The 20,705-nt window shown below is 38.3% G+C and overlaps 1 protein-coding gene across 1 annotated transcript in view; it reads right to left on the minus strand.

Annotated features, from left to right (window-relative positions):
• LOC149566133 (ACT domain-containing protein ACR12-like) overlaps window positions 1-20,705 on the minus strand; it is a 220,169-nt gene that overhangs the window by 44,532 nt on the left and 154,932 nt on the right. The window contains exons 5-7 of the mRNA XM_089819562.1: window positions 16,905-16,989; window positions 16,730-16,789; window positions 3,960-4,015 (exon numbers count right to left, since the gene is read on the minus strand). Of these exons, the coding sequence (XP_089675688.1) occupies window positions 3,960-4,015; window positions 16,730-16,789; window positions 16,905-16,989 (201 nt within the window). The remainder of the gene's footprint in view (window positions 1-3,959; window positions 4,016-16,729; window positions 16,790-16,904; window positions 16,990-20,705) is intronic.

Below are 20,705 nucleotides of genomic sequence, written 5' to 3' on the forward strand. Positions count from 1 at the left end.
ATTGGTTAAAACATCTTAATCCCTTTGCATTACTTATTATAAGATTTACAAATATAAGTCTACTTAGTATTTCTTTATATAATAAATTATATATTATGAATATACATTTAGTTATATATATTTCTTTATTGAAAATAAGTATATATCACACGTAAATAGTGTGTTCTTTAATATATGCATATATTATATTCCTTAGTTGATATCTATAAAGTACCTTGCCAAAGGTCAATATGATTAACTAGAATCGTATCTAGTAATACTAATATGCGATGGATTTTTGTGTACGCTATTTAATAATAAGTTAACTATCATGGAATTGGTATGGAGTAAAATACTTGCTGAAAGAGTTGATTGAGCTGTACCTTACCCTATCGATGTGCAATCACCTAACAAATATCACTCCACTCTTGATTCATTTGATTTGGCAATTGTCGCTAATTCTACAGCTATCAATAAGTAATGTCTTCCCAACTGTGGCTAGGGACATTTTATGTCATTCGCTCAACTTTCTTGTTCGATCTTGACCATAACATGGGTCTCCCATTAAGCAGGGTGATGTAACCCACTGGGAGGTTCACGTCTCATCAAGTATATACACCAATGAGTGGCCTATTTAGATTAATTAATAGTTAGAAACTTATAATGTTTATGGGCCCTTTATTATAATTAGTTGTAAATCTTGATATTAAATGACATGATATTTAATTATTTTAATAGAGATCTATTGATTCTTATGTTGAATAATATTGATTCATTTAATTATTTGAGCTTAATTAGTTATATTAATTATTAATAATATTAGTATTTTATTATTTTGACGGCTAGTCAATATTGATAATAATTAGTAACATCAAATCAACTTTAGTAATGAATTAAATCAAATGTATCTATTATCCAAATTTGTATATACATCATTTGAGGGTCTGTGACAGCCTCCGTTCCTCCCCCCCCATAAGAAGTCGAATGCCAATAAAGGTAATTGAGATTTGAGCAAAGTGGCTTTTAGAGGGATTAACCACTAAACTGTGCTATTGGCAAAGATACAGGAAATGAGGTAGATGATCAGGATGAATGGAAGGACTTTGGCTAAACACAAGGATATCATCAATATAAGGTAATATGAACTTGGAGTAATTACGGAAGATGGTACCCATATGCTGTTGGAAGATATTGGGGGTTGTCTTGATACCAAATAGTAGGACATTATATTCATATAAGCCATGTGGTACAGAGAATGCAGTTTTGTACCTATCATCTGGACAAACAACAATTTGCCAAAAGCCTTTTGTAAATCAAACTTTGAGTAGATATGGCTGCCCCGAATAGTCTGCCAAATATAATCCTTTCCTGGTAAAGGATGCAGGTTATCCTACAAGCAACTATTTAGTGCCTTATAATTAACTACCTTGTAATTAACTACCTTGTAATTAACTACATTGAGACAAAATCTGATCATTTTTCCGATGCAGTTAAGCAACAACAACTGTCAGATTTTGAATTTGACTCAGAATCTTCGTTCTTTTGTAGAATGATGAAAATATCTCCATCTTCTTCTCTTTCTGTTGACACATGGTTAACCACTATTGTAAATGAAATCTGCATCTTAGAAAGGAGACGAAAAGCTATGAATATAGGGCCAGAAACCTCGAGGTTAAACAAAGAAAAACTGGCCCAACTAGAAGCTAAGAAAAGGCGCTTGGTACAATTACAGCAAAGGCAATCCTAACCAATTGGACAAAGAAAACCCCTAGGTCTCTTGCTAGGCCAGGATTAGAACTCCTGCCTTTGAATCAGCAAAGTCCCACTGAAGCACCAGCAGTAAGAAGTATGGCAAGGAGAATTTGGCACAGACAACACATACAATTTCTTGAGAAAGTAATTTCTCAAGCCAAAGAAGAAAAACAATAGTTAGAAAATGAGGAAAATGAGAACCTTACTGAGGAACTTGGTAAAGGCCAAGAAATGGAAATATCTATTAAATAGTTAAATTCCTCATTAAGTGAAGTTGGAATGCACTCTAGCCAACTCTGTCAGAAGTTTCTACAGAAGAAGAAAGTTTAGCCATATTTTTCCTTCTCTTCTTGAGCCAGCAAAAACTCGCCATCCTTTAAACTTAAATCATGAGTGTCTAACTAGCTGTTTAAGATGACATCATACAAGTAACCATAATGCCGACCTACTTAGGTTCACGTTGTCTACTCAATGCATCCAAGGTAAAGCAAGCAAAGTGGTATAATATTCAACAACTTCATTTTCAATTTCTATGATTCATTCAAAGCCCAAATTGAGGCTATCACTTATCAACAAAGGGAAAATTATCAAAGCAAAATTGCAGGAGTCTCAATAAACCTTATATATGCATTTGCAACATTTCATGCCAAGTGCACACACTTTAGTAGTTTTTTGCACAAGCATGCAATCTCCAATAGTGTTGCACACTGTATGCGCTAGCGTCAATGTCATTGCATGCCACCTAGCATTCACCAAGAAATCAACAATCTTGCACCTATGGCATTCACATAGGTTACATACTTTAGAATTGGAATAACACTATCAAGAATTTACCCACCAAGCAATCGTAAAGTCAAGCTATTTAGAACATGAAAAGTTTCATCTCCTCATGCCCTTTTAGAACTATAATGTACATTTAGACATTTTTTCCACAATTTTGATAAATGGATGGAGAAATTGTTTATATAAAAACCAATTCGACGTGTTTACCCATTTTTGGTCACAAGAACTCGCATTCTCAGCCTTGCTATCTAAAACATGTATTCTAACCTATTCATTTCTGTTTTCAATAGAGGTATTATATTATTGCAAATATCTTTCACACCCTTTTCAAATGTACATTGGTTATCATGTTTTTGTTTTCCTTTGCATGTTCTATTATATTGTTTTTCACTAAAGATAGGATACTCCTCCAAATGTCCTTGGATCCAGCTCATAGTTTGCGGATCGAAAGGACACATACCTTTCCTTTTTTTGTTTATGGACCACTACATTATCTTAATATATGCCTTAGTGTCTTACAAGCCTAGTAGTGTTATCTAAAGGGGTTTGTCTTTTTCTTGCTGATGTACGTAGTTTAAGCGTGGTTGGAGCAGATTTTCAACATCAGCTATGGTTTTCCTTGTTTTAAAAGAAAGCAATTAAATGATCTATTAGAACTTTTCTGTAATGCACATCATGAGTTTCTTTCCCAACTCCAACAGTGTCATGGATAGTGAAGAGTTCAGTGGACATGGATATTAGGATAGCTTTAGATAAAGGTTTGAGATGGTGCCCATCACACTCGCTAGGATCATCCAACCAGGGCTGAGACAAGGCACATCATCCAAACTTGCATTGGTGCCTTCACAATAGTTATCTTTATTCTGCAGCTTCTTTGGAAACTTCTTTTGGCTCCCTCTTGCTATTATTTCTAGTTGTATTTTGGGCCCCTGGGGGTATTTATATTATCTCTCTAAACAAGAGAGAGACTTTGTAGGCCGTTCATTAATTCATAAAACAAACTAGCAAACAACATTTAAATGATGCAAAAACCATATGAAGTGAAAGATTTAAGAAAGTTATAGCTTCTATTATAGACAGGCACAGATTGGAGACGATGTGGAGTAAATGCATTTGCTGAATAGAGAATCATGATTTAGTGCAAATACTCCATGCCGACACCTGAAAGCGCAGAAATTCATAATAGCTAAATGTCAAATGTGAACAGATGTAACACTAGATAGAAAACTGAAAGCAAGAGAACATGTGTCTGTCTCCATTCTGTTTACAACTTCATTCTCCACTAAACGAAAACATACTTTTTCTTTTAATCTTTATTTTCCAAATGGTTTTCAACTCTGAGCCAAGAAATCATATATGGGTGACAAACAGATTATTTAACTGCTATTAAATTGCAAGAATGATGACAGTAATGCATATTTTATTAGCTTCCTTTTATCGCATACCTCCTTTTGGGGCCATCATCCTCAATGTGAATATGAGTAGCACCATCAATGTCCAGCTGCAAAATAAATCCCACTACCAAATCAGAAAACATTTAATGTCAATATCATGCTGCCAAGATATATATTTCATTAATAGTTACTGAATTTGTGTCCTATCAATCATGAGGATCGAATATCATATATGGTAATAAAGTTTATATTTTTCCCCTTTCAGATGATTTGCACCATATGTGCAATGCACTTATATTTCAGTCCACAGTCCAAGTGCTACTTTTGACCAGCAATCTCAAGGAACTAATGATTGCTCAGTCCATTCTAGTTTTTTATCAAACCCATCAGTATGGCCTCTGCTAAAAAAGCTATTGATCTGATCATTTAAGAAGCATGAGCATGAATTTTATATAACTGAAATACAAGGCAAAAACAGAGTTATACAATAGACATGAAGACTATGGTAAGGAGTACATCATTGATATAAAATCTTATTTTCCCAAAATCATTTACTTCAGAGACCATCTTTAGTTTTCTTTGAAGCATAATGAACTTAGCCGCTATGTTTTCATCTCTATTTGCAAACTCGTTTATTGCTTTCAAACCTTAAAATCAATTCAATCCGGCATCTTCAATATCCAGATAGAAGGCTGGGATATCTCTTCTGTTATTTGAAGAGATTCATGGATTTTACTTAAGACTTCACAACATTTTACAAACCATAAATTGGTAGTTACAACTATTTGTTAATCACATATGATTCTTAACTAGTGATTCTATATACTCTTGAAATCATCATTAAATTATGTCAAAAAGAGGCTTAGAACAAAACCACTATTGGTACAAATATTAGGGGTAAAATTTGCACTCCATCATCTTCAATTCCAAAGCCAATCAAGATAACTATGTAGAAATTTCAATTGGGAGCAAATTTTTTATATTTGGCCAGAGCTAGGATGGTTTTTTTTTTTTGAGTTCCAAGGATGACCTATCCTAGTTTGGATTGCTCCCTGGGAGCTAAACATTGATCTATGCTCAATCACAACTTGACCAAACTCAAACGGCACTTTCTCAAGTTTCAATGTCCCCCTTATATGCAAGAAAAATCATTGTATGAAAAATAATAAAACAATGAACATGTAACAAAAATATAAAGTTTAAACATCCCATCCAGGAAAAATTACAATTCATGTGGGGAAGACAGGGCTACATGAAGAAACTTGCATGCTTTCCCTTATAAATTCAAATCTGATCCATAACTAACCAGCAACAGGCTTAGGTGCTTTTTTTCACTACTGCCAATCAGGATGAAATCTATCCAGATTTTGTAATGAAAATGACCTGATCCCTGCTTTTCTATATGGTGCAAGTACAATTGATAATCTAAGTTGCCGATTCAGATTCGGATGTGGATGTGAGAATTGGGTGCATGGATGTGCAATTTTTATTTGGGAGATCTTGGATGCATTTCTACATATATCTATATATGTGTGTGTGTGTGCACACAAAGAAATGCAAGAAATATACAAAAATAAATTGTTCCACAGTATGATACTTCACCATTGATCCACATCATTGATCAAGATTCAAGATATTTAATATTTGATAGTTCAACTTCACAAACACAAATATACAAATTGAAATAAGTTCAATAATTAATTACTATATTAGTAAATTATTCATGCTCAAGGTTCCAATGCAATTTGAATTACAAAATCAAAACTTAGTTCATGATTCAATGTTGATCAAACAAGTGTGCCCAAGAAGCGCTTAATACACTCATCCATAGGGCACCCAAAGAGCATCCAGCTTCTGAACGCGTCAACATCAACTTCCAGCCTTGGATGCCACACTGGTAAGGTAGTTGATAATCACAATAGTATAACAAACTAAGTTTATTTTCAACATATTAAAAAATGTGCACAGCACTCTAGTTACATGAATTTAAATTTATTAAGCAAAATCTTGAATTAATGTCCACTTTTTTGGACCTAGTCAGTTGTTAGCCTATCGCTAGGTTCCCATAGGCTAATTAGTGGTGGTTAGCGGACAGCAGCATTCTAGAGGAGCTCAGAACCATCTTCTCTTGGCTTCCAACAACCATTGATCAAATATCAATTGATGTTCTAATTTGTTGTGATGCTCCTTGAAGCACTTTTGGCTTTTTGGGTCATTCTCCATCCTTCTTGAAGGACACAAATATTTCAAGTAAGCGCCCATTTAGGTATCCAACATTATCCTTTTGCCAAAGTTTCTTCTTGGTATGATTACTCTTAGTTTTTGGTGCCTCGGTGCATTTTCCACCAAGTGGTCAAGATTATTTAAACTATTCAATAGCAGTTAGTTATATTAAATTATTCACTCTACTGATTTGATTTTATGAAGTACTTCCCTTCAATTGGATGCCTTGACAAAACAAGGACTAAGACTAAGATAATTTTAGTGTAAAAAAGGCTTTTGAGGAAATAAGATTTTAAAAAAAATTCAAAATGTTCTTTTTCTCTCTTACTCTACATAATGGGGACTTTGGCTCTCATATTATTTACAAGTGCACATCTAACACGATGTTGTCAAAATAAAATGAAAGGAAAAGTCCTTTTATGGTCCATGGTACCAGACATATGTTTTTGGGTCTACATATGGTGACAGCAATATGGGACGACACTGTACTCATTGCAGGAGACACTTAGCTATGCTACAAACAAGGCATACATACCCTACAACCTTGTGGGATTTGAACTTGTGATCTCTCCTTCAAGAGTACAAGGTCTCCACCACTAGACCAATTCAAGGTACTTCCAAGGAGCAGAGAGTTCTTCCAAGGATTGATTGAGGATGAAAAGTCTCATCAAATCACTTACTTAGTAGTGAAGATCCTCCCAAGCTGGAAGGGTGATTTCATACATAAATCATGTTGCTTTCACTAATTCTTGGAGTTCAGGGTTTCAAGGAGAGATAAAGATATAATTGTTTGATTGATATTTTGCATTGGCTTTGGAGTATTTTCGTTGTGTCTTCATGTGGTTCTCTTGGTCGTACAAGTTGAATACAACCCACATGCCCTAGCTGATCGAACATACAGTTTTTACTCACATTGATTATTGAAGGGAACTGAGTTCATAGTGTTAGCAATTTCTAACTCCTCAGACCTGGCCGGCCCTGTTTGAAGGGCAAATGTGATTGTTTGAAGAAGCAAAACACTTAATATCATTGGTCGTACCATTGTGGCAAGGCTCCTGGAGGGTGGCATGGCTATCCCCAGTTGGAATGCCTCAGGTTTTGGTCTCTTCTCTTTGCAATAAGTGGCGCCCAGTGCATGACAAGCAATATCCAGCCTTGATTTGGTAGAGGCTTGAAGTTTGGTGAGCAATTTTGAGGGTTTGATGACTAACTGACATTTTATTCGATGACATTACATGCTAAATGTAGTAAAATACCCTTACAGACCTGATTTTTTACTTTTACAACATTATTAAGGTGCACAATGGTGCTGGTTTATTAATGAGTGATATATTGGCTTTCAGATGGTATTTTATGCATTTTGATGTTGATTAACAGGGGTGAAATCAGTTATTTTTGGACCTGTTAGAGTCTCATTCAAACCTGTAGGACATTATCTATTTGACCTTGAGTCTTGGCAGTGCTGGTTTCCAAAGAAATGCTTGGTAGGCCTATCTTTCCAGCTGGGAGGATTGTGCATGGTGATGGGATATCAGTTTGACAAATGTTGTCCACATTCTACACTAGCTGACTGTAAACAGGTCTGTGACCAAATGTATAGTGCCTCTGTCTTTAAGTATTTCGATGTTTTTTGTTGAGTGATGAATTGGTGCTTCATAGTACTTTCTTTGGATGTATTTTGCTTCAAATTTTGTAACAGCATGAATTATATAAATGGAAACATCATAAGATAAAATTCTCATATTTACATGTTAACTGCTTTGATCATTGTTGTGGCTTCTTTCAAAAAATATTTCAAAAAAGGGGGGGGGGGGGGGTGATTATAGTTGTATCACAGTTGGTTTTTCCCACTAGCATGTGCTTTACCTGTTCGTGCAACTGAACATCATCTATGATGACAAAAGAAACAGATACTACATCAGAGATTGAAAAAGACGTCAATAGTTTGCTTATAACCAGCACAATCCAAATATTGATCGTCTATCTAGAACTCAAAAGCCACAAGGGGGTTTGATTGATGACAGTGATAGTACTCCAGAGTCCAGTCATCATAGCCCACCTAGAATATGGCAAATAGATACAAGGGAAGAGCTTGTTCAGTCAGTCCTAATTCCAGAGCTGAAAGAAAATTCAGTCCCATGCTAGAGACAATGTTTGAAATACTAGCAAAGTTCAACTAAAACATGCCAAAGGGAGTTGCAGAGCGGAGAAACAATTTCCAGAATCCAACAGAGTACTAACAAATGCACAACTGCAGCAGTTTTAGGGTCCATTCCTAGGCCTCTACAACTTCCTTTCATATGCAGAGAGGAGATACAGTTCATTCAAGAGTTCAACTTCCATGGTTGATGAGAGACGATCGCTTATGTTGGGCATGATGGAATTTTCAATGGGATAAAAAATCACTGATCCCTAAATGAGTATCTACATAAGAGGAAGAAAAGGGGAGGTAGTCGAGTTGAACAGAAGGGACCAGCAGTTCAGAGAGAATTCCAGCAGGCATTGGGAGAAGATAGATTGGCACACTTTGATGGTAGTAACAAATGTCGTCGGTAGATTTTATATTATGTAGCCAACATGTTGTATTGGGCCGACGGACTCCTTCGGGAAGGTTCGGCGGATAGTATTTATAGCCCCTTCGGGAAGCATTGTAATCATTAGTTCGGATAAAAGCATAATGTAATGTTTCTGGCATATGCGAAAGAGTTCTGCTGTTCATTATCTATGTGCGTTTCTTAATTAATCTATGCGGTAAACATTTGGCGCCGTTGCCCGATGGACTTGGTACGCAAGGAGGCGAAAATGAATTAAATGACGAATCAGTTGAACAAAGATAAGAATAAGCTGAAAGAAAAGGATGACATACGCATTGCACAGGAAAATTTAATTCTGGCTCAGCAAATAGAACGTCGAAGGAGATTCCAGAAGATTACCGACGGAAACAGAAGCGCGGAAGGATTGTTGAAGGAGACTCGACAATGGCTTGATTTGGTGGAAGAAGCGAGGGAGGAGTTTCTGAACCTGCATACGCCACGGGAAGAGAATCCTGATGAAAGGAGATTGACTCGCACGGCTCGGAGTGCCGAGGGAGCACGAGCGTGGAGTGACCTCTTTGTCCGAGATATACTTCCGAAACGAACAACTTCGGTGGACGAAACCTCTTCTTCACCAAACAACGCGGAAGTCGAAAATAGCGCGGGTGTAGGAAACAGTGCAGAAGTCGAAAATAGAGCGGGTGTAGGAAACAGTGCAGAAGTCGAAAATAGCGCGGGTGTGCAGAACAACGCGGTTGTGTAGAACAGCGCAAGTGTTCAAAATAGCGCGGGAGCTTAGAACAGCGCAGGTACACAACAAAACCCTCAACATACAGTGATAATGGTAGGTCCAAAAGAAAAGTTGCCTAAATTTGATGGTGAAGGAGCCGCCGATCCAATTCGACATTATAAAACATGTGAAACGATCCGGAGGGCTAATGGCATTAACAGATACAAACAAATGTACCGACAATTTCCCACTAATCTACGAGGTGTTGCGATTGATTGGTTTATTGAGACAGATCCACAAAAGTTAAACAGTTGGGATAATATTAAGAAGAATTTATTGTGGAATTTCAAATATTGCGAGACGATAATGAGATTGTAGCGGAGATATTCAATACTAAGCAGAAGAAGAATGAAACAGTACGGGTCTTCGCCAGGAGGTTGAAGGACTTAATCAGTAAAATGGAGAATAAGCTGGCAGATGGGCTCCAAAAAAATGGTTCATTGAAGGCCTTCACCCGAAGCTACGGAAAAAGATGAAGATCGTGCCACCATCGACATATACTGAAGCATACAATCGGGCATTGAACCTCGAAAGTGAACAGAAGACAAAGAAGAAGAAGAAGACCAGCGCATCCAATTCAGATGATGATGAGCCTTCAGGAGAAGATAGCAGCAATGATGAAGGCAGCAGGAAGAAAGTCCGTTCTCTTCAGAAGGACATGCTTCAGATGATGAAAGAGTTCAAAAAAATGAACAAGGAGACTAAGGGCAATGACCTATGGTGTACGGAGTGCAAGAAAGAAAGCCATACAAAGGGATCCTGCCCAAAAGATCAATTTTGTGAAATTTGCCAGATTATGGGACACGTGGTAAAGGAATGCCCTTAAGCAAGAACACCGCAGCAAGTGTTCTTGACACAGGAGGCATCCCCGTCAGGAGGGAACAGGAACACTAGTACGAAAGGTGCCACATCGGGAGGATATAGAAACAATCAGCGCGGTCAAAACAACAACAATAATGGCGGGAGGAGTCGAATCCAGTATGATGCCAATGGTCGGCCGATAGTTCAATGCCGCGCATGCAATCTGTGGGGTCACTTCGCCCGAGAGTGTACAACGGCGAACACACCGAAGTTGTTATGCAGATGGTGTGGACCCGGTGATCATGAAGATGCTAAGAGTCCGAAGTCGGGAGTAAACTTGATCACTGTCGGGATGGACGAAGAAGAGGTTCTGGCCATCACGTGGCAGCAAGCGAAAGTGTACCCTGACCCGGTGGAAGAAAAGAAGAGACTGGAGGAAGCACGGGCAGAGATCCAGAGAGCAATGCAGGTAGAAACGACACACCTGAAGGACATGCTGAGTACCTCCATACGGAACTGCGCAGAATAGAACATTGTACGGCAAATATTGCAAGCCGAGATACCCGTCAGGATAAATGATCTGTTGCTCACTATGCCTCAGCTTCGATCGGCACTCACAAACATCGTTCCCGCTGCTCAACTACCAGGAGAACATGAAAGGAAGCAGGAAAGTGGAGCAAGTACAACGGACAAAAAGGAGAAGGAAAGGGGCGCAAGTGCAGAAGATCTGATGCTCTTAGCCCTCTCATCCGGACGCCATCTGACAGTCGTCGAAATGAGAATCCTCGAGACTGTATTGACGGAAACGATTGTGGACGGAGGATCCGGTGTCAATGTGTTGCCTTAAGACACCTGGAAAAGCTTGGGACAACTGACATTATGGCCACCTACATTCCAGTTGCTAACGGCTGATCAACATGGAATCAAGCCATTGGGAGTCCTGACAGCACAACCAGTGACCACTGGAACACAACCATTCTTGTTGGATTTCGTCGTGATCCCACTGAAGTGGAGAGGATATGATGCCATTCTGGGCCAGGGGTAGTTGATACAAGCCAAGGCAAAACACGATTGGAAGAAAAATACTTTATCACTTGAAAGCAAAGGCCGAAAGTATGTCATCGATCTACACATTCAGATGGTTGGAGATGAAGCTCTATCGTTGGATTCCGAAGGAGAAGAGGATGAGAGGAGGCAAAGTATGGAACCCGATCAGGAGGGAGTCCTACGATTGGAAGGAGATGACGATCTGGATTCGGTAAACGATCTTTACTACTAGCAGATAGAGGATTATGAGCTCTTTCCAAGTTGTAATATGCTAAGAATCGATGAAGGTAAGAAAGGAGGAGGAAATGAATGTCCGAAGGAACACAGAGAAACCGACGGAGGAAATGAATGTCCGAAGGAACATGGAGAAGCCGAAGGAGGAAATGAATGTTTGAAGCAACATAGAGAAGCCGAAGGAGGAAACCCAAGTATGACTGAAGCTGAAGGAAAGAACATATAGTAGGAACCCAAAAGGAGGAAAGATTCCACCATACGACCGCGCAAGAAGAAAGTATTACGTCGAACCACAGATATAGTAGAAAGGTGCCAGCAGCAAGGAAGACACATCATACGGTCCGCACAGAAAACAAAGTGGAAGGGTTTAATAAAAGTTGCAGCAGTACGGAGTGGACGTGTTATTGACGGCCAGAAGGGGCAACTAATGGAGTCCATGGTATGGAGCTTCGGGAACAAACTGGGCGATATGGAAAACCTAAGGGAGAGATCGTGTAACTTAAATAAGCCTCGACGATTGCAAGCACAATGGGCCACGGAGGTAACGCGGAACAGGTGCAAGGCGTGGCATGATAAGCACCTCAAACTGAACAGGTTCCAACCAGGTCAATGGGTGTTGGAATATGACGGAAGGAACAAATTTAAACCAAGCAAATTCAAAGTTAGATGGGATGGGCCGTACCAAATTCAGGAGGTAGGCGACAATGGAGCAATAAAATTGTGGACTATGGATGGACAAGAAGTGCCGCAGGCAGTGAACAGGTCGAGGCTAAAGATGTACCATACTAGGCAGACTCCGTCGTCGCAGAATGAATTCTGAACGACTCCTTCGTTGTTGCAGAACGGTGAAGTTGGGATGGAAAATTGAGTCTACTGTTCTAAATTTGAGAAAAAAAATTTAAAAAAAAATTGAAAAAAAAAAACGAAGAAAAGTGTGAGAAAGTCACTGTAAGGCTTTTAAAGCTGCACTGTATGGGCTCTAAGTCATATGAGCATGCACCGTACAATCTACCGTACGGCATACGGATATTGGAGAATATTATTGGCGACTTACAAATCACCATACAAATTTTGGGGAGTTCTCTTCACCGTACGGATTTTGCAGGGAGGAATGTCTTTGCTGTACGGATTTCGAAGTTATCTAGAAGATGCAACCTGGCACCGTACGGCAAATTGGGGTCTCCTGAAGGACACCGTGTAGATGTGAAGGATAGATTCATATAGTTGGTCGTACGGATTTTGAAGAAGACATTGAATCCCAGTTTTGGCATACGGATTTCCTTCCCCGTTTGTCGTACGGATTTAAAGAATAGCGTTTGGCTTACGAATTTGAACAATATGGTACCTGATCACCACCGTACGGATTTAAAAAGTTAAGTGTCCCACCGTATGAACTTTCAAGTAGGGTTAAGATATTTCAGTTCTCATCATTGATGTATCCGTACGGTGATATATCTGAGGTGTCCATACAACAAGTTTTTGGAAGGATATTTGATGCATTTGTACAGCGATCTTATCAAATGAGCACCGTACGGCTTCTTCTAAAAGTCTGATGTCCGTACGGACCTTGCAGTTAAGAGCAGAAAAAATGTATATCTCTGAATGCAACTGTACGACTAGTAGCAGTATTTGATTTTGACTAGCATATAGCCATGGGAGTGTAGCATACGAGCAGAAAGAAGCAGTCAGAAAGGAAGGGCAGAAGAAAGCAGTCAGAAGGGAAAGGCGCTAAATAAAAAAAAAAATCGACAAATCAAGAATGCTCAGAATGAGTATTAGATGATGCCATAGGGAAGGGGAAGCACCAGCGGTTGCCAGAAAGAGTGTGGGATTAGGAGAAATTGCAAAAATAGTGTGTTTCGTGCATTTTCCTGTGGGTTTTGGAGTGCTAATTTGATCTTCGCGGCGAGGGACGCTGCCCCTCGACCCCGCCAGGGGCGTTGCCCCCTGGACCCCCAGTCATTGCGGATATCAATCGTGGGAGTTTGACCAATTGAGAAGACTTGGAGCTGCTGCAGGCATGGATTGTCTATGTACCAAAGGCACTGAGAGTAGGTGTTGGCCGTGAGGCTGTCTTGGTGGATGCGTAGAGAGCTTGGGAGGAGCTGATCATTCAGTTGGAGGCAGTGCAACGACACTTGGCTTAGGGTACCGAGGAGTTGGAAGCAGAGAAAGTAGCACAGGTGACTATCAAGGTCAGCTTGAGTTTGGGGGGGGGATGATGTCGTCGGTAGATTTTATATTATGTAGCCGACATGTTGTATCGGGCCGACGGACTCCTTCGGGAAGGTTCGGCAGATAGTATTTATACCCCCTTCGGGAAGCATTGTAATCATCAGTTCGGATTGAGCATAATGTAATGTTTGGCATATACGAATATAATAAAGTTCTTCTGTTTCATATCTATTGTCTGTGCGTTGATTTCTTTACCTAGTACGGTAAAACAACAAATACACAATGAAGGCATGGGTTCAGATATTACATAACTATTTGGAACTTATGCTAGATAATGACAAAACTACGTTTGCACTTTACATTTGGATAAGATAGCCCAGGAGTAGTGCTAACATGGCTTAGATACATTGGGCAGCCATCTAATCACTACATACAGTGAGTTCACAAGCGAACAATTTTAGATTATTGATAAGAATGATCCTAAATTGCACTTAACAGAGCTTGCACAGCTCAAACAATATGGTTCTTGGGCACAAACATATCAGAGTTTTAGAAAACTTTGGTGATAGTTCCTAGTATCACAGAGAGGAGAAATCTAATCCTTTTCATTGTACGATGCAAGGCTTAAGGGGCTTTCTAATGAATGGTTCATAAGGCACAACACTTGGTGAAGGTTTTGCAAATGGGGTTGCAAGCTTTGGGTTTAACCATGGAAGAAACTCCGTAGTTAAGTGCGCTCAGGTTGGAGTAGTACTGGGATGGGTGACCTCCCGGGAAGTCCTGGTGCTTCACCCCTATGAGCATCACCTAGATCCAATGAGTGTTAAGTGTTCCATTTATTCTCATGAGAGATGGATTCATGTTGAATCACTACTCATGAAATATGGGTCAATGAGTTTGACTCAAAATCACACAGTTAAATCCTGATAGCAATATCACAATTTGACTTGCTATGGAAATTATCTCCTACTTATCAATTGATGAGCTCAAGAGGCTTTCTAATGAATGGTTCATAAGGCACAACACTTGGTGAAGGTTTTGCAAATGGGGTTGCAAGCTTTGGGTTTAACCATGGAGGAAACTCCGTAGTTAAGTGCACTCAGGCTGGAGTAGTACTGGGATGGGTGACCTCCCAGGAATTCCTGGTGCTTCACCCCTATGAGCATCACCTAGATCCAATGAGTGCTAAGTGTTCCATCTATTCTCATGAGAGATGGATTCATGTTGAATCACTACTCATGAAATATGGGTCAATGAGTTTGACTCAAAATCACACAGTTAAATCCTGATAGCAATATCACAGGCTTCCAATCACTCTATGATGATCAGTTCTGAACTGAAGGTCATAATTCACTCTAACCAAAAGGGGATTTGGGGTAGCAGATTGGATGCTAAGCCTAGCAAGGCTTCAGTTGTGACAAGGCCTATGTTGGGGATGGTAAGACAACGATCACTATGTTGAATTCATTTGTAGTTGGTGCTTTCCAGGCCACAGATTGTTATGCCTGTTAGGAATAGTTGCTTTTGCTCGTCTGGATTTATTTTGCAGGCAAGACAGTATCTGAGTGTCTGACATCTGTCTGCTTTATGTTGAGTATAAGGTAGTTCTTTCTTCAAAGCTATATGTTTCACCTCCTAGCTCATGGTTACATTTGTGTAATTATTCAGATGTACTTGTGCATTATGGGGTATTTTGTCAGCAGTATTCTACCATAGCATGACACTGTTTAGTGCTTTGCTTTATGAATGAGGGCCCCGAAAAGATCTCTTGTTTTACAAATTATATATATATATATATATATATATATATATATATATATATATATATATATATATATATATATATATATATATATATATATATATATATATATATATATATATATACACAGCTTTAACTGTCTTGCTACTTACATATAAATTAATGACTAGCCATGCAGCAGAGAGAAAACTACTAGAAAATGCAAGAGTTTTGGCTTAACAATATGACAACAAAAACAGAAAATGATAAAGTAGAGAAATCATTTCTTTGATGGTTAATTTGAAGTTAATAAAGTTCTGTGTTTAAATTCAAGATGGTTACCATAGCACCAAAGAATTTTGGCAGACCAAGCTAATAATGAACTATGAACCACCACTTGTGTACCTCTCAACAAAGAGGTAGCAATTGGATATGGCTATCAAGTGGGTTAGCAGTTAAATGAGAGACAACCACTACAAAGTTGGAGCTCATTTCTACCAACACCATCAAATCTCTTGACAAAAAAAGACTATTGTAGATTGTTGGTGCTAGGATCTGCAACCAGAGTAAAAAATCTCATATTGGAAAGATGACTTAGATCCTTCTGCTAGGTTAACACATCTGCTTAATCTTGTCTTGAATTTTGTATTCCTCTATATGAATAAGCCATTTTTTGGAAAAAGAAAAAATCAAAATATTGTAATGGCATGGGCAACGACTTGTTAAAATTAATGTGGGCAGTTATGTTACCAAATAAAACTTTGATACCCATATGTAGTTAGCTTCAGTTGATAGGATTACAATATACACAATTTTTTATGGAACATAATTCATGGCAGCCAATGTATTAACCTCTCTCAAACGAATTCTTATTTGCAATCTTAAACATAGATTTCAAGCTGTTGTATTATACTACGTCAAACTCACATTCTGATACATACATAAGACAAAAGATTTTTGCACAACCTTATGTATATTCTTTTTGAATGGACAATAAAGTAGGCAAAAACTATATGAGGCAATTCATATAAATAATAAAACACACAAGAAAGGAAAATAGATGATGTAAGATGAAACAAGCTGATAGAACAATCAAGCAGCCCGAGTTTTCTGGAGAAAAGGATATTCATTATTTGCAAATAGATATAATTTTATTCCAGTAAGTAATATCCCGACCATCACATATATTACTGCAACAGAAGCCACTATAAGAAAAGCCACAGATTCATAAAAATTTAAAAAGAATGAACAAAAGGAGATTCATGTGCAAGCATACCTTTTTTGTTGGAGGCTTTATCCCAAAGGCTTCTCCCATTGCCAAACACTCACTACTTTCCTGTATAAATAGCGCATAGAGTAGAGTCCATTGGGGAATAACATCAATCATTAAAAGGAAAAACAATTCAGCAAATTAACATATAACAAACTTTTCAGGAAGTACAAAATCATACAGGGTGATACTTCAATAAATTGTTAATAATGGTTAGGCGAATTCGTTCCAGCACTTCAGGATCCTCAATTTTACGGCCAGTAGTCCTGTAAATGAAAGCATAAATAATTGGAAACTAGACATTCCAATACTGTTGCATAGTTAGAATGTAGAATGTTCTGCAGAATAAGTGTTATCTAATTGTGCAATTAGCTCTTGACAGTCAGTATCCACATTCAGATAACATTAATTGTTTCTGGAAGAAAAGTATATATAAACTTGGGAGAGATTAATATTTAGATAACTCCATTAATTGTTGAAAATAGCAACTGTGAATATAAATGGCATCTCAAAAATTTCACCAAATTCAATGAAATCAACATGAAAGGAAACTTTAGGAATCATAATCTCCTTACCAGATTCCTAGGTAGTGCTCTCAATCAGCTACCTTAACAATCTTTCCTAAGACCTTACCTTATAGAGAATGTGATTAAGGCATGAGCACTTCATCAACCCTTGATTCACAACCTAGTGGTTATGAAAGGACTTTTTTTAAAGTAGTGGGTTAATGTAGTAGGGAAATCTGATTATTATTCAGTTATCAAGAAATAAGAGAATAAAGTCACAAAAAGAGCAAAAAATTAATCATGTGATAGATATGATGATATCGTACAAGAATGAGTCAATTGTGTAGTTTGTCCCACCTATCACAACTCGCAACCCATTGAAGAGAAAGGTGTTTTGTGTGTGTGTTTGCATGCAGTAGGATATCAGAATTGTAGTCAGCACACAATGCCTACTGTAATGTTTGATAATATTGGTTATCCAGCAATGTATTAATTGTGTATTTTAAGTTGGTTGTCACTCTTGGGTAATTCTAAGTGTCAATTGGTTGATGTTTGTGATTCTCTTGGCAATTGTTGGGTCTTGTAAATCTATCGTGTATCGTCAAGGGAGGTAGTATGGTGCAGTTGGATGAACTTTACTTTGGTCAACTATTTATGGTTTTCTTCTTTATAATAAATTCATGAGAAAATAAAGATATATTTTTCTCCTAAATCTAATAGCATTATTATCTTTACTATTACTTTGTGTACATCAGATATAGTAGTAAACATTTGGCAACATTGCCTTATAAGATATGAGGTCAAGATTCTGTGATTCATGCCCTTAGATCCCAATAAAGGCAAGAAGAGGTCACTAGTGTTTATTCTATAGGCTCCTCTGGCTATGAAGACCATGATGCCTACATATCCCCACTCGTATAGGTCTATGTGGATCGGAACCCTATCAAATGTTGGACCGGGCAGTTCATCGGCATGTCCCCTAACCCGCTAGTTCGAACTAGAGCACCGTCCCGGCCTCTTCATTGCTGCACTCGGCTTGCCTACTATTCTATGGGGGGTCTTCATCGAAGCGAGAATAGTTCTTTGCCCGCCCTTACCCTTACCTTATAATAGTAGGGGGTAGGGCTGAATTCTTTGATTAAACCATAAACCCATAGAATAGTAGGGGTATGGTGCCCTTATAAATAGTAGGGGTGTCATAGCAGCTCGCTTTGCCATATCTATACCCGTACAGGTAAAAGGATACTTATCTCATGTAGTATAGTAAGATATAACGCAGAACAAATACTTTATTCATATACGCAATATGCTTATTACAATTACTCCGATGATTACAATGATGATCCCAAAGTCCCTTCCAGATGGTGTACATATACTTTCCCAAAGGGGTAACTAAACCGTCACGTGCCTACTTGGATACTATTCTACCCATTGGCTACAATATAGAATTTACCGACAACAACTAGGTGGTCAAGACCAAGTGATCTTTAAGAATTGTAGAACAAGGAGTACAAAGAAGATTATGAGAAACATTTAAGGCCCTTCCTGAGATCGACATAAAAGCCAATGCATAAGATGAACTCATAATGAAAAGGAAAGGAAGCAAATTTAGCAAGTAAGGTGAAAATTGTGCACAGAGTGAGTGGGAGATTGCCAAACACTTAGCACCCCAAGACAAAGCATATCTCAACCTTGCTGACCAAACAAACAGTCAACATTAGAAAAGAAGTACAAAGGAAATATGAGCTGATAGACATATTGTTAGCATGAATGACAATGATGTTCCTATGGGGGAGTATACTAACATTGCTGGAGCATTTGGGAGATTGTTAGTATGATTGTGTGTTGCATTCATGACTGTGTTTGTCATTGGTGTCAACATACTTATGATTCTATGAAGAATGACAAAGCAATAGATAGAGATTGAGATTGTACGGTTCGAGGTTTAAAGATGAAGAAAAGCGCAATTGAGGACGTGTTATATAGAGTATCCTGATTCCATGGCTAAGAGTGCATGAGAAAATATGAAGACAATTGACAGTTATTCAAGATTTATTGAAGACAAAAATCTGGTAGAGTTCTTGAGAAGTAGATTTTGGTAATTGGATTATATCTCCTAATAGAGATAGAATCTGGTTAAGCGCAGTTAGACATAGGAAGAAAACATGACAATGATGGCGTGGTTGATTGCACTAAGTCTGAGGTTGCACGTGTGAAGATTTGTGAAGACTATGAGTTGATAATTTTATGTAATTATGAAAAGATGTATTGTAACGTGTATTGTATTATCTTTAATGTGGTCCTGTATTAATTGTGAATTGAGAAAGCCTCAAGGCTGACTCAATTAATTAGTTTGAGGACTTGGTATAAAGGAAAGATTATTTTCCTTTTGGTTAAGTGTTGAAAGAAGATGTGAAAGTAATTGTAAGCGAAGTTTGAGTAATGCGAATGAGCGAACTAGGATGTGAGATCTAGCGAATCTGATATTGAGTATCCTAAGATCAGAGAAGTATTTGGTGCAGAAAAGGCACAACAAGCTAACAAAGAGATTGCATTTGGCAAACAGATAGCAATGGACAATTGTTTATTGGTATTATTCTGCTAGGCTAATACAGAGGCCAGTTGGACAATGAGTTCGGTGGTCTTGCCCTTGAAGTTGTTTGGACAATGGGTCCTTCTACCTTCCACAACTCCTAACAGGGCTGAAATCTCCTCATAGGGATTCAAAGTCTCCTAATAGGGACTTATATGTGTTGAATGTATTTGACTGACTCATAATAGGGTCCATCCTCTTACAAGGAACCTATATGTTAGCATGTCATTTTGTGGGTACCATCCCCACCATAGTTTTCCCTCTGATCAAGGGTTTCCCTTGTTAACAAATGTGGTGTTATTGTGTATGGTTATCTTCTTGTAGTTGTTGTACTTGTTGATTACATGCTTCAGATTTAATAAGGTTAATAAGAGTTGTTTTAATTGGATAACTGATTTACACCCCCCCTCTCTGAGTTATCTTGGTGGACTTCAATTTTTAACACATATTCCATTACATTAATCTATCTATCCTAGGGGAAGTCAAGATTGGAGGATTTGAACTAAAGACCCCTAAAAGGAGGGAGTGTAGGAATGAGTCAAAGCCAAAAAGTACTTGGAGTGTTGGGGATGTTGGAGGAAAATGTGTAGAGGAGGCACACATGGCCAATAGTGCAAGGAAAGCATCCAAACATAATAGTCCAAATAGTCCACCCAAGTTTGGCACACAAGGGAGTAAGTGAAAAAGATCGCGATTCCTCTGGCAACTTTGAAAGTGGATCAGCAAAAATCGCCAAAGTTCATGTAGGACGGATCAAAAGATCCAACAAAGCTCTATAAGGCTTGCAAGAACATCTATATAGAAAGAAGGCCATCAACTTGAGAGATCAAGTGGTGACCAAGGAGTTGGTGTCCTCCAAATCAACATCAGAAGATGGAGAGTC

This window comes from Cupressus sempervirens, chromosome 3, assembly GCF_028749045.1.
Source record: "Cupressus sempervirens isolate cs-2001-9-10 chromosome 3, ASM2874904v1, whole genome shotgun sequence".
NCBI lineage: Eukaryota > Viridiplantae > Streptophyta > Pinopsida > Cupressales > Cupressaceae > Cupressus > Cupressus sempervirens.